Raw genomic sequence first — 11,701 nt, 5'->3', positions numbered from 1 at the left:
AGCACTGTTCACAATAGCAAAAAGATGGAAACAACCTAGGTGCCCATCAATGGACAAATGGATAAACAAATTATGGTATATTCACACAATGGAATACTATGCAATGATAAAGAAAATCAGTGAATCTGTGAAACATCTTGTAACATAGATGAATCTGGAAGGCATTATGCTGAGTAAAATTAGTCAGTTGCAAAAGGACAAATATTGTATAAGACCACTATTACAAGAACTCAAGAAAAGGTTTAAACACAGAAGAAAACATTCTTTGATGGTTACGAGGGTCGGGAAGGAGGGAGAGAGGAATTCACTAACTAGATAGTAGACAAGATTTATCTTAGGTGAAGGAAGGACAACACACAATACAGGGAAAGTCAGCACAACAGGACTAAACCAAAGCCAAGAATTTTCCTGAACACAATCAAAGCACTCTGAGGGAGTAGCAGGGGCAGGGATCTGGGAACCATGGTTTCAGGGGACATTTAGGTCAATTGGCATAGCAAAGTTTATTAAGAAAATGTTTTGCATCCCACTTTAGTGAGTGGCATCTGGGGTCTTACAAGCTAGCAAGCAGTCATCTAAGATGCGTCAATTTGTCCCAACCCACCTGGAGCAAAGGAGAATGAAGAACACCAAAGACACAAGGAAAGTATTAGCTCAAGAAACAAAAGGGCCACATAAACCAGAGACTTCATCAGCCTGAGACCAGAAGAACTAGATGGTGCCCGGCTACCACCAATGACTGCCCTGATGGGGAAAGCAATTGAGAGTCCCTGATGGAGCCGGAGAAAAGTGGGGTGCAGAACCCAAATTGACATAAAAAGACCACACTTCATGGTCTGACTGAGACTAGAGGAACCCCAGAAGGCATGGCTCTGAGACTCTGTTAACCCAGAACTAAAACCAGTCCCAAAGCCAACTCTTCAGACAAAGAATAGACTAGACTACAAAACATAAAATGATACTCGTGAAGAGTGTGCTTTTTAGTTCAAATGGATACACGAGACTACATGGATAGCTCCTGTCCTAAGGCGAGACGAGAAGGCAGAAGGGGATAGGAGCTGGTTGAATGGACATGAGAAATCTAGGGTGGAAAGGGGGAGTGTGCTGTCACATTATAGGGATAGCAACTAGGGTCACATAACGATGTGTGTATAAATTTTTGTTTGAGAAACTAACTTGAGCTGTAAACTTTCACCTAAAACACAAGTAAAAAAAACAAACAAACAAACAACACTATTAAGTGAAAATAAAATGAAACAGGTGGTCGCTTGGATAGTTTTGGATTTCAAGTCCTATCTATTTTCCTGAAAGTTCACGTCCTCATGTGCTTAACTTACAAAAATTTAATTTATGAGCCTAATGAGCATTTTAAATGACTACTTTCCCTGACTGAAATCTTTGTTCCTAATAATAAATGTATCTACAGCTAATAAATAAATAAATAAACAACATGCCAAAGATCTACAGCTCTGAATAACTTGAGACACTGTCAACCCAACATGGTCTGGTCCTGAAGTTCATGGCCTCTCTCCTACCTACATCATGACTCTCTCTCCCTGGGAATGAGAGGAAGCCCGTCTGTTGTTTGACTTGAGATCACTTTCCTTCTCCCAGGAGATAAGACTGAACTGATTTTCCAGTGTTTCCACCAGCATTTTGTATTTTGTTCTCAAGAAGATTCACAGAAGGTATGTGGCTGGAATCTGTTTTCAATTTTGAAGACAAGAAGAAAAAAAGAGTATGGGTTTTATTTTAATGGGAAGACGTGTTTCTGTGCATGTTCACTAGGATGCGTTCTTTTATGGCCCTTAAAATTACACACACAAACATAAACACGTGTGTTGTGGGTGCCGTTGAATCTATTCCAACTCATAGCAACCCCATGTGAGAGAATAGAACTGCCCCATAGGGTTTTCTTGGCTGTAATCTTTGTGGAAGCAAATCGCCAGGTCTTTCCCCTGCGGAGCCTCTGAGTGTTTTCCAACTGCCAGCCTTTCAGTTAGCAGCCGAGTGCTTAACTGTTGCGCCACCAGGGTGCTCACTCTCTCTCTCTCTCTTTCTGTGTGTCTATATATTTTTTATACACACACACACGCGAAGAGGCTTGCAGCCAATTATTTTTGTTTGTTTTGATTTTTTTTTCCAATTTAGTTGGTTCATCGGAGACTCCAAGATGTGACTTGCAATGGTGTCTGCTTAGGAACTTTTGCAGAACTAGCCACTGTCATGCTTCTTGCATATAGGTTAATGTCCTAGTTTGGAGTACTCGATAAGTGGAGAAACTCGCTCCTCACCTACTGTATGAAATGGAATACTGGAAAATGAAAAGCCTTCGGGGCTGCAATGTCCAGCTTTGGCCAGGGATTATATAATTTACATCTTTGGTTTTGTCCTGTTAGCATCTAGCATTATTTCCTTCTTGCCATTTCGCTGTTCCTGTTTATTAAATGTTTAACCAGACTCTGGGTAATCCCTGTTCACCTGATTCCAGTCTTACCAAGCCTGCCTGCACCTTCCCCTCTCAGGTCCTTCCTTCACTGAAGCCCAGGCCATCTCCTCCCAGCCTCACTGTGACTTGCTTTCTCTTCCCTCTGTAAATAACCTAGATCCTTTTCTTTTTTCTTCTGGGACATGTCTATACTCTCTTTCAACCAGTTTAATTAAAATAAGACAAAAATAAATAAAAACAAGAAAGCAATTCTGTGTCAGACAAACAGAACATGTCTATGGGCTAAATTAGGGCTCTCAGTGTTGGACCTCTGCTTTCCCCAGGACCTTGAGAGACACCAACAATGATTTTTACATTCAAAGAAATGTAGATGACACTGAAAAAACCCCAGAGTCAATGTTGTGAAGAAAAAACACCGTAATTATGAAAATGGTTATCATAGTATTTTTCCATCTACCGATATTCTTAGAAACAGGGAAGTAAACAGAAGCTTCTGCTTCTACATCGTTGGCAATAGTAGAGCTTATTAAGTAATTTTGAAATTCTCACAATCTTGTTCACATTTCAAAATGAAGTTCATTTGCAGGAGTCCTTGAGACACTTCTTTGTGTGCTCAGAGATGATTGAATGCCAGGTTTTGAAAAGTTGTTAGGGTAGTTTCAGGAAATTAGCCATCTCCTAGTGTCAGCTGTGGATTGTGTATTTTAGCGGTTTGACTCACTGCTCCAGCAGGCAGCTTGCTTTCTTGTGAACTGTAGTCATTAGCCTTCCCCTGCACATGTTATCAAAATAAGGCAACTGGCTCCTTCCTCGTATACTGCATCATAATCACTTCATGATCCAATACCTTCACAACAGCCCATCCAACACTTTATCATGATGATCCACCACACACATCACACCTCCAGCAAAGCGTTCCCCAAGACCAAGTCAAAACTGTTTCCACATATGTTTTAGAAACGTTCTTCCCTTTCTCTCTTCCTCTGGATTTTATACAGGTGTACCTGGGCAGCAGATGGGTTCTGAGAGAACTCTCTGTTTTAAAGGATTTCAAGCTAGCTTTCTTTTTAAGAAAAGAATACATCTCTAAAACAGCAGTCACCCTGCATTTATCCATTCTGTAGGTCCATATTTTTCCTTAGTAGATTTGCACAGAGGACTTTGGTTCTAATTTGGTTAACAAATGCCTTTCCTCTGGAAAGGGCACTATCAAAAGGGCTACATAAAGCATTTGAAAACATTGAGTTATCAGATTTACAGTATATTTTGTAGGCAATAAATATCATAAGAAAGATGGATACATTTCAAGATGGGCTATTTTCCATACAATAAGTGAGCTGAAAAATGATGAGAATCTCATAATTCTTTGTATCAATGTAGAAACATCAGCGTTAGGAAACGGGTGAGGGTGACACTCATTGTGCACCTATTATGTGTCAGGTCCTAGGAGAAGTATTTTAACATCAAATGCAGCTTGTGGTAAGGTTTGAAACTGCCAGCTCTAAACCTGGACTCGCTGGACTCACTGGGTTTGAATTCCAGCTCTGCCACCACTAGGAGGACTCATTGAGATAAGGGGTGCAAAGCATCTAGCCCAGTGCCAGTGAGATAATGAAGGCTCAATAAATAGTAGCTGTTTATTATATTTTATTCCATTTAATCCCCATAGCAACCCTATGAAGTAGGCAGTGTCCACATTTTACAGACGTGGAGACTGAGTCTTGGAGTTACCCAGTAACTTGCATAATGTTTTTCAGGAGTGTATCTCAGAGACAGAACTCAGAACCAGAGCTAAAACACATCAAAGACTACCCAGTTATAAGACGTAAACTTCCAGGAATAATCTGCTCTGGGATTCTTCTGTGACGAGAAAGACCACGCCAGCTAGAATGGTGACCTCAACAGAGACAAAGCTTCCCCTTACAGGCAGCAAATTCACAGCCAATGTATAAATAAACGAACCCTACCATTTCTAAGATTAGAAAGACTTTCAAAAGGCCAGTTTTAGCAGTCATCCATTTCGTAGAGTTCTTTTTTTGCACTGGATAGCAGGTTCTCCGCTATATGGGTAGGTCTACACTTTTCAAAACCTGTGCATGATTTATGAAACATCCCAAGTATAGTAGTCCTATCACTACCTTTGCTGTGTAAATGTCACCGTCTATGCAAATATCAACTTCTGATGCCATCTTAAGTAAATCGCAAGGATGAAGTTCCTTTAGCAGCCAGAAGACAAACTTCTAGCTTTTGGGGGGTTTTATTTTTTAACTAGCTGCTCTGGTTTTCATCTCTGCTTATGGCTGGAGCACCAAGTGATGTCAGGCACCCACAGGCCCTCAGCCACATCAGTCAGGCTGGACTTGAGCATCATTCACATAGCCCTGCTAGGCATGGTCTTCATCTGAGAACAGCTTTGTTTTCATCCTTAAGGTTGTTTTTCTGCTCTGTGGCCACACTAGCCAAGTTAACTGTGGGCTGCTGTAGAATAATGATTTAAGTTTTATTAGTGAATCTAGTAGTGTTGACCTTGAAACTGGAGAATCATTTTACTAATGCAGAATACTGCTTTGCTATGTTGAAATCGTGGACAAGTAGATGACTTTAATCCAAGACAGGTAGGATTTAGCTCTTGTAATAGACTGACTCTCTTTTTTCTTTAGATGTGTACACAGAGAGAGAATGGAATGAAATTTAAGTTCCACAAAATGAATATGGGCTTAATATAAAGATAGCACAAAACAAGAAGAATTGAGGCTAAGTATTGCATAATTTTCATTGCAGTTTACTTTCTAGCAGTTAATCTAGTCAAAATATTTGCTTTCACAACATTGCTACCTTCAGATGCTTAACTGTATTCTGCCATCTAAATTTATATATGCAATAAGGCACAGGGTATGTGCATCAAATTCCATGCAAATGAAAAGAACACACCCCAGGATACTGTTATGGATGTGATAACTTGAGAAGCTACACATCACCTCACTTAAACTACTTTATGTTTTCCTTTCCAGGGTTCAGCGGATTCCTACACAAGCAGGCCGTCTGACTCCGATGTCTCTTTGGAGGAGGACCGAGAAGCCATTCGGCAGGAGAGAGAGCAGCAAGCAGCTATCCAGCTTGAGAGAGCAAAGGTGACTTTCTTCCCCATCTTTGGTTCAGAAGTGACATGTTGCTTAGCAGGTGTCAACTGTGCTTGCCCTGCCTCAGATTTCTCTGGAATAATCATTTTATGATCATCCTGTTAAGGTACCAGATTGCAAGGCTCCCAGGTCCATTCACCCCTAGGAGTAGTTAGTAACAATCCAAGGGTCCTTTCCAGAGGCATTGACCTTTTATCCTCTTGTGTTTGGTTTGGTGGTGAATTACTGGTTGTCTTCCAACTTGGCAATTGTAGTCGATATCCAGCTTGCCATGTGTTGGCAGAGAGGCTCCTAGGGTACTCCCTTGCCCCACTTGTTCTTGGCCCGTTGTTCTCCGTCACATCAGCCTTTATTACAGGCTGCATGTTCCCTGTTGTTTTGTGGATCTCCCTGTTGCTCTCTCCACTTTTCTCTTTTGGTTTCAGTCTTCCAACTCAAGTTCAATGTGAAGTTTTGAACTTTGAACAACTCTGCAAAGTGCAGCAAAGATGAGCAATAAAATCCATTGTCAAAATAGACGTTCAGTTATTCCACAAGGAGAGACCCCCATGGGAATCTCTGCCAGGAGGCAACAAGAAACAAATTAGCATATTTGAATGTTAGGACCGGAAGGGACACTAGAGATCTCTTATCCTACGTCTTTCCAGCTTTTTTTTTTTTTTTTTAAGCGCAGACATCATTTTTCAAGTGGACTTTTATGCACAATAGCAAAATATAAAACAGGGGTCATGGCCAGCTTTTCCTCCTTGCCATCCACAACAGACTCCTAAGGTATATTGATTCAGTCATCTGATTTTTAGAAGAAAAACTGAAGCTCAGAAAAAGTGACTTGAATTCCTTCCCTTTCCAATTTTTACAGTAAAGTCATTAAAAGAGAAGTAAGAGGAGATGGGTGCAGGTAAATGAAGTGTCTTCATTTGCTTCGGCGCCTTCAATATCTGTGCTTGGTTGGTGGAAGGGGGTTCTTGTATTGCCCGTGGAAGGACAACAGTGAGATTCTCAACTAGGGTCTTACTTCACTCCTGCTCCCAAGAGATGTTCCCAGGAACGATGAAAGAGCCAGAAACAAAGCAGCCATGAACTGTAGGACGCATTACGTCTCCTTTGTGGCTAATTTTTGCTTTAAAGTTTTCTTTCAGTCTGTTTTGTGTCACCCAAATGTCAGCAGCAGCACCATTAGCTTAGGCTTGTGGTTTGCTGAGCGCTTGTAAGGTTGTCCCAGCCCAAGAGGACTGCTGGGCAGGAGTTTCTGTAAATACTTTCAGAACCAAATTTGTAAGCTAGAAGGACCATGTGAGAAGAGACTGCTCTTTCGGTTGAAGCCTGACTGGCCTTTCTTTTTCCTGGTAGGATAAGGTATTCTGTTAAGAGGGATCCCACGTGTTTTCAGATTCAAGACTATTTAAAAAATACTTATTCTTTCCTCTCCCTTTCCTTTTTTTATGACCAGCACATAGTTCCTGTATCCCAAGGGGAATCTGTTACCATTTAAAATAACAAACGTAGCTTTTATGACTAGAAGACAAAGCAAAATGCTCCTCCTCTCTCCAGCTCCCCCGCCCTCCGTACTTCAGGGCTTGATTCTTCATTTGGGGTATTGGAAAGTAACACAGAAGAAGAAAAATGGTCAGATGGATAGGGCTGAATCATTTTCAGGGTCATCTCTGCGGATTTCTCAATATTGCCTGACGATGTAAAACCCGTTTGAGATCCCTCTTTGGAAAGTGAATTCCCTCACTGCCTGGCACTATTATCTTACTTACATTTCAGTATGAAAATTCTCCTCTCTCTCCCTCCCTTGCTCCTTATTCCGTGGTTTTGTCCCCAGTCCAAACCTGTAGCATTTGCTGTGAAGACGAATGTGAGCTACTGTGGTGCCCTGGATGAGGATGTGCCTGTTCCAAGCACGGCCATCTCCTTTGATGCCAAGGACTTTCTACACATTAAAGAGGTAAATGTAGGACACACCGCATCCCTTAACCTGCCAAAAAGCCAAAGCCTGGAATCAGCTCGGAGCCAAAGTAAACAGAAAGGAGACCTGAGGAGCTGCCAACGTGGTACCTTTGCTGTGCCTTCCAAATCCATTTGTTATGGCCAAAATTTAGAAGCCTGAAATCATTGTTTGCATTATCACAAACTTGCAACATTGGATTATGGCCAGCCATTAACATCATAGGATATAAAGATTTAGGACAGTTTTGTGATTCCTCTGGTCACCTTTTAATCACCTTGGATGACTGCAGAGCCATTGATCTATGGATCCAACTTAAGGAAACATGAGTTTGGTGGCATGTCACACACCCCAAAGGGAACATTTATAAGGGGTCTTATAATTATAGATATCTGGGCTACAGTCCTGTGAACTTTGGCATTGACATCAACACTAGAGAGTATAATTATTAAAGAAAAGTGTTAAAGCTGAGAAAAGGGCAAAGGACTCTGGGAAATAGAAGGACTTGAGTTCCCAGCTCTTGAGAGGTAGAATAGTGACATCTAATACTTTAACTTATTTAACCTAGGTATATTGAAGTCCCACTTCATGTCAGACATTGTGCTTGGCATTGGGGGATCAGAGGTAAACGACATCTCTGCAGACTACGTTGGATTCTTATAGGAGAGACAGACAAGTACACAGTTTCAACGCAGGATAGCAAGTTCCATTAGAGAAAAATTGAATGAGTATTGTGGGAGTGCAAAGAAAGAGCTGAGAGACCTTCTAGCTGGGGAGGAGGAAGATCAGGGGCTAGGGAAAGCTACACTGAGGTGGTGAAGCCTGAGGGGTTCAGTGTGCAGGAAGGCTGGGGTGTGGCACACCTTTGGTGGGAAGAGGAACACTTCTTCATTGTACCGTGAAGGAAAAAGATGAGCGCGGGCACAGATAGCTCAGAGCATTGGGAATGAGAAGCTAAGAAAGCATCAGCTCGATGGCTTCTGCTTTCTCGATGATGTATGAGTTAATGATACCAGGTGAGTGGCTTTGAGGAGAGGCACGTTTAAGGAACAATAAACAGGTTCAGAAGAGTTATTAGGGAGAGTGGAAGAACCAGCTTACTCCCATCTGTCCAGTTGTGTGATTTTTTTTTTTTTTTCCTTAACTGCAGTGCTCATCTGCAAGGGATGCATGGAAAGAAGGGTTCTGGGGACATCACAAGCAGCTTTTCCAGTTATTTTCATATAGTACAATATTGTGGGAGATATGCCTCTCTTTAATTAACAATGTTTAATCACATCGGTAGACTAGTTATTACTATATATATATTAACAAGAACTATGGGGTGAATTGTAATCGAGAACCAAATGCTTCTTTGGTCTAATGTATTGTGTTATTTTATTGGCCTACCAGTAATATTGCATTAGCTATCAGAACCACGTTGGCTTCGAGGATGATTCATCAAATTCACAAGATGTGGTCCTAGCAACATCATGCCAACTCCCTAAAGCATAAGCTTGTAGGCCATTTTATGAGAAGTTAGTGATGTAATTATATTTTAAATCATCAGAGGCTTGAGAAGAAACCAGAGCAGAATTAGCAGCCCCTAGTTTTTTCTGAAGATTAATTTTCTGTTTATTTTTTAAATAGCCAGATTTTGTTTCTGAGAGGTGTGAAAGGTTCCTTTTGGGGGAAACAGACACTGGAAGAGATGATTAGAGATGAGCAAGAAGAGAAATTCATAAGCAAAAATACTTAAAATGCTGAAAAGGGGTTATAATTTTCCACATATTTTCAGCTATGCTTATATATGTGTGTGGCTTTTTAAACATAATATAGAGCAGGCGCAAGAGTTAGTACAGTTTGTCTGCAAGATACAGGTTATTCTAATTCTCCAGTCTAAGTGTTATAGTTGATATGATCCTGTATTTGCAAGAACTGCTAACATTTTAAAATGAGTATTTAAAACCTACTTTATCTGACCATCTTCCCTTTCTTCCATAAGTTGTTTGTATCAGTCTGCCTTCTTGAATAGATTAGTGCCTGATCTTTCTTTGTAACTAATCTATCAATAACTCTATTATTCTTTCCTCATCAACTGGAGCTTGTTCCTTAAAGGAATGAAAGGGTTTCTCTAGTCCAGTATTCCACAATTATAGACTGTTCCTTTATGCAAGGAAATTTTCTGAAGTGTTCAAGAGCCATATTTTCCTAGAAGACAAGGACCCTTGGTCTGAAACATGTGCCCTGGCATCTGAATGGTTAAGTTGATTCTGTCTCACCATCCCTGTAAAAAATGACAAAGCATATTTATTACTTGCAAACACCCAGTTTCCAAGGAGACGCAGCATTTTAAGAAGTAAAAGAAGATCTTACATATTACACGCACACTCACTTGTATGAAAGTCCCAACCTTGTATCTTATTGCTCTTCTCCATTCCATCGATATTTGTCCTCTTGGTTGCTTTTTTATCTGTGTGTTTGTTGATCAGCGACATTCTCTTTAGTCTGTCAGTTTGATGTATGATATTGAGCTAGTAATCCTATGTGGATTAGAGCCACTTGCTTTCAGATCTTGAAACATCAGATAAGAAAATATCTTCGAAAGACAAAGCACTAATTATTTTATGGAAATCAAAATGAGAAGGATTGTAACAACACTAAGGTGACCTTGCCCTAAAGCTGGCACATGCTCTTGGAACAGCAATGCAAATGAACACATTTCTATAATCCAATTGTAGCCTTTCCTCTCATTTGTCACCTAGAAGATCATCTATTATACACCATTTTAAGTACTTTCTCAGTAACGAAAAAGCTTAAACACAGTGAAGAGCTACAGCTAGACTTGTCACATAAGCCAAATGATGAGTGAATTAAGCTCTTGAATTTGCATAACGGCTTTCTCCCAAGAAACTCAAAGGACTTTCATTCACGCTGAGTCAGAGTCTCACTGTGCTTCATCTCTTCCTAAAACTAAGTTAAAACATTTAAGAAGTTGCATTAACCATTTCAGGAAGCCCTTTAAGGTCACTTAAAAAAAAAACAGTTGCCATGGAGTCAGTTCAGACTCTTGGTGACCCCATGTGTGTCAGAGTAGAACTGTGCTCCATAGAGTTTTCAATGACTGATTTTTTTGAAAGTAGGTCACTAGACCTTTCTTCCGAGGAGCCTCTGGGTGTACTTGATCCTCCAACCTTTCAGTTAGCATCTGAGCATGTTAACTGCACCAGCCTGTGACCTATTAAGGTCACTTCGGTACCATTTAATAAATTAGTATTCCAGTGGGCTAACTTAATTTCAGAAAATAACTTAAGCCCTAGGAATCTATGACTCATGGTATGTTTTGTTCCCACAACAGTAAAATCTAAATTCCAGACCTATGCACCAAAGATTTAAAAGGGTCCCCTTGCCTTTTGTTAATTCCAAAATAAACAGGACTATTATCTTAGGCCTGTTATCCTGAAATAAAAGATGGGGGAAAACTGAGACCTAGATTGTTCAAGATTTTATATTAGGTCAACTTACATTTCTTCAACACAGTCTCATATGACATTCCTTGCGTGCCTTGTGCAAAGTCAAGACCACTCAAGGGAGTCCCACTAGAGTCACCAGTTATATCGATTCAGTGCAGGGAGGCTGAGATCACCCACCTCTGACACCAGATATGTTGTGAATAATAATTACCACTCCACACACAAACTGTGACCTGTAGAAGTCTCAGCTTCCCGTGCCTGGTCAGTTCAGACCCCAGCTGCCAGTACGGCCCTTTCTATCTCATCTCCATTCACTTGGGGCTAGGTTGAGCAGGTGCCAGCCCCTTTTCTCTCTCATTGCCATTCACATGGGGCTAGATCAGTGTCCTGGCCCCTTCTCTGTTGCTTAGGTCCAATAATCTGTTGGAACAAATCACAAACTCCAGGGAAAGGGTTATCTTTAATCTAGCAGAAAAAGGATACAAACACATGAGCAAAATCCAGGAGTGGTCTCGGCTCAGAGTTTCCATGTCCCCAGGGGATGTGCTTACCCTCCCGAGAGCAGATGTGCACTTTCATCAGCCAGGAAGCTCCACTGATCGTCTGTTTTCCAGGGCCTTTATTGGCCTCACCACTTGGCCAGTCATCATGCCTCCTGAAGCTTAGTAAGTGTTGGGCCTTCAGGTGGTTCCTCTAGGTCTGGTCAGCC

The 11,701-nt window shown here is 41.0% G+C and overlaps 1 protein-coding gene across 4 annotated transcripts in view; it reads left to right on the top strand.

Moving 5' to 3' along the window:
* CACNB4 (calcium voltage-gated channel auxiliary subunit beta 4) overlaps window positions 1–11,701 on the top strand; it is a 292,085-nt gene that overhangs the window by 226,786 nt on the left and 53,598 nt on the right. For all 4 annotated transcript variants that reach the window (XM_004375382.1, XM_004375383.2, XM_004375381.2 and 1 more), the window contains 2 exons: window positions 5,461–5,580; window positions 7,418–7,540. In XM_004375382.1, coding sequence (XP_004375439.1) covers window positions 5,461–5,580; window positions 7,418–7,540 — 243 coding nt within the window. The remainder of the gene's footprint in view (window positions 1–5,460; window positions 5,581–7,417; window positions 7,541–11,701) is intronic.

This window comes from Trichechus manatus, unplaced genomic scaffold (genome assembly GCF_000243295.1).
Source record: "Trichechus manatus latirostris isolate Lorelei unplaced genomic scaffold, TriManLat1.0 scaffold00036, whole genome shotgun sequence".
Classification (NCBI taxonomy): Eukaryota; Metazoa; Chordata; class Mammalia; order Sirenia; family Trichechidae; genus Trichechus; species Trichechus manatus.
The sequence above is the reverse complement of the archived record's forward strand: the minus strand, read 5'-3'. Positions and strand labels throughout refer to the sequence as shown.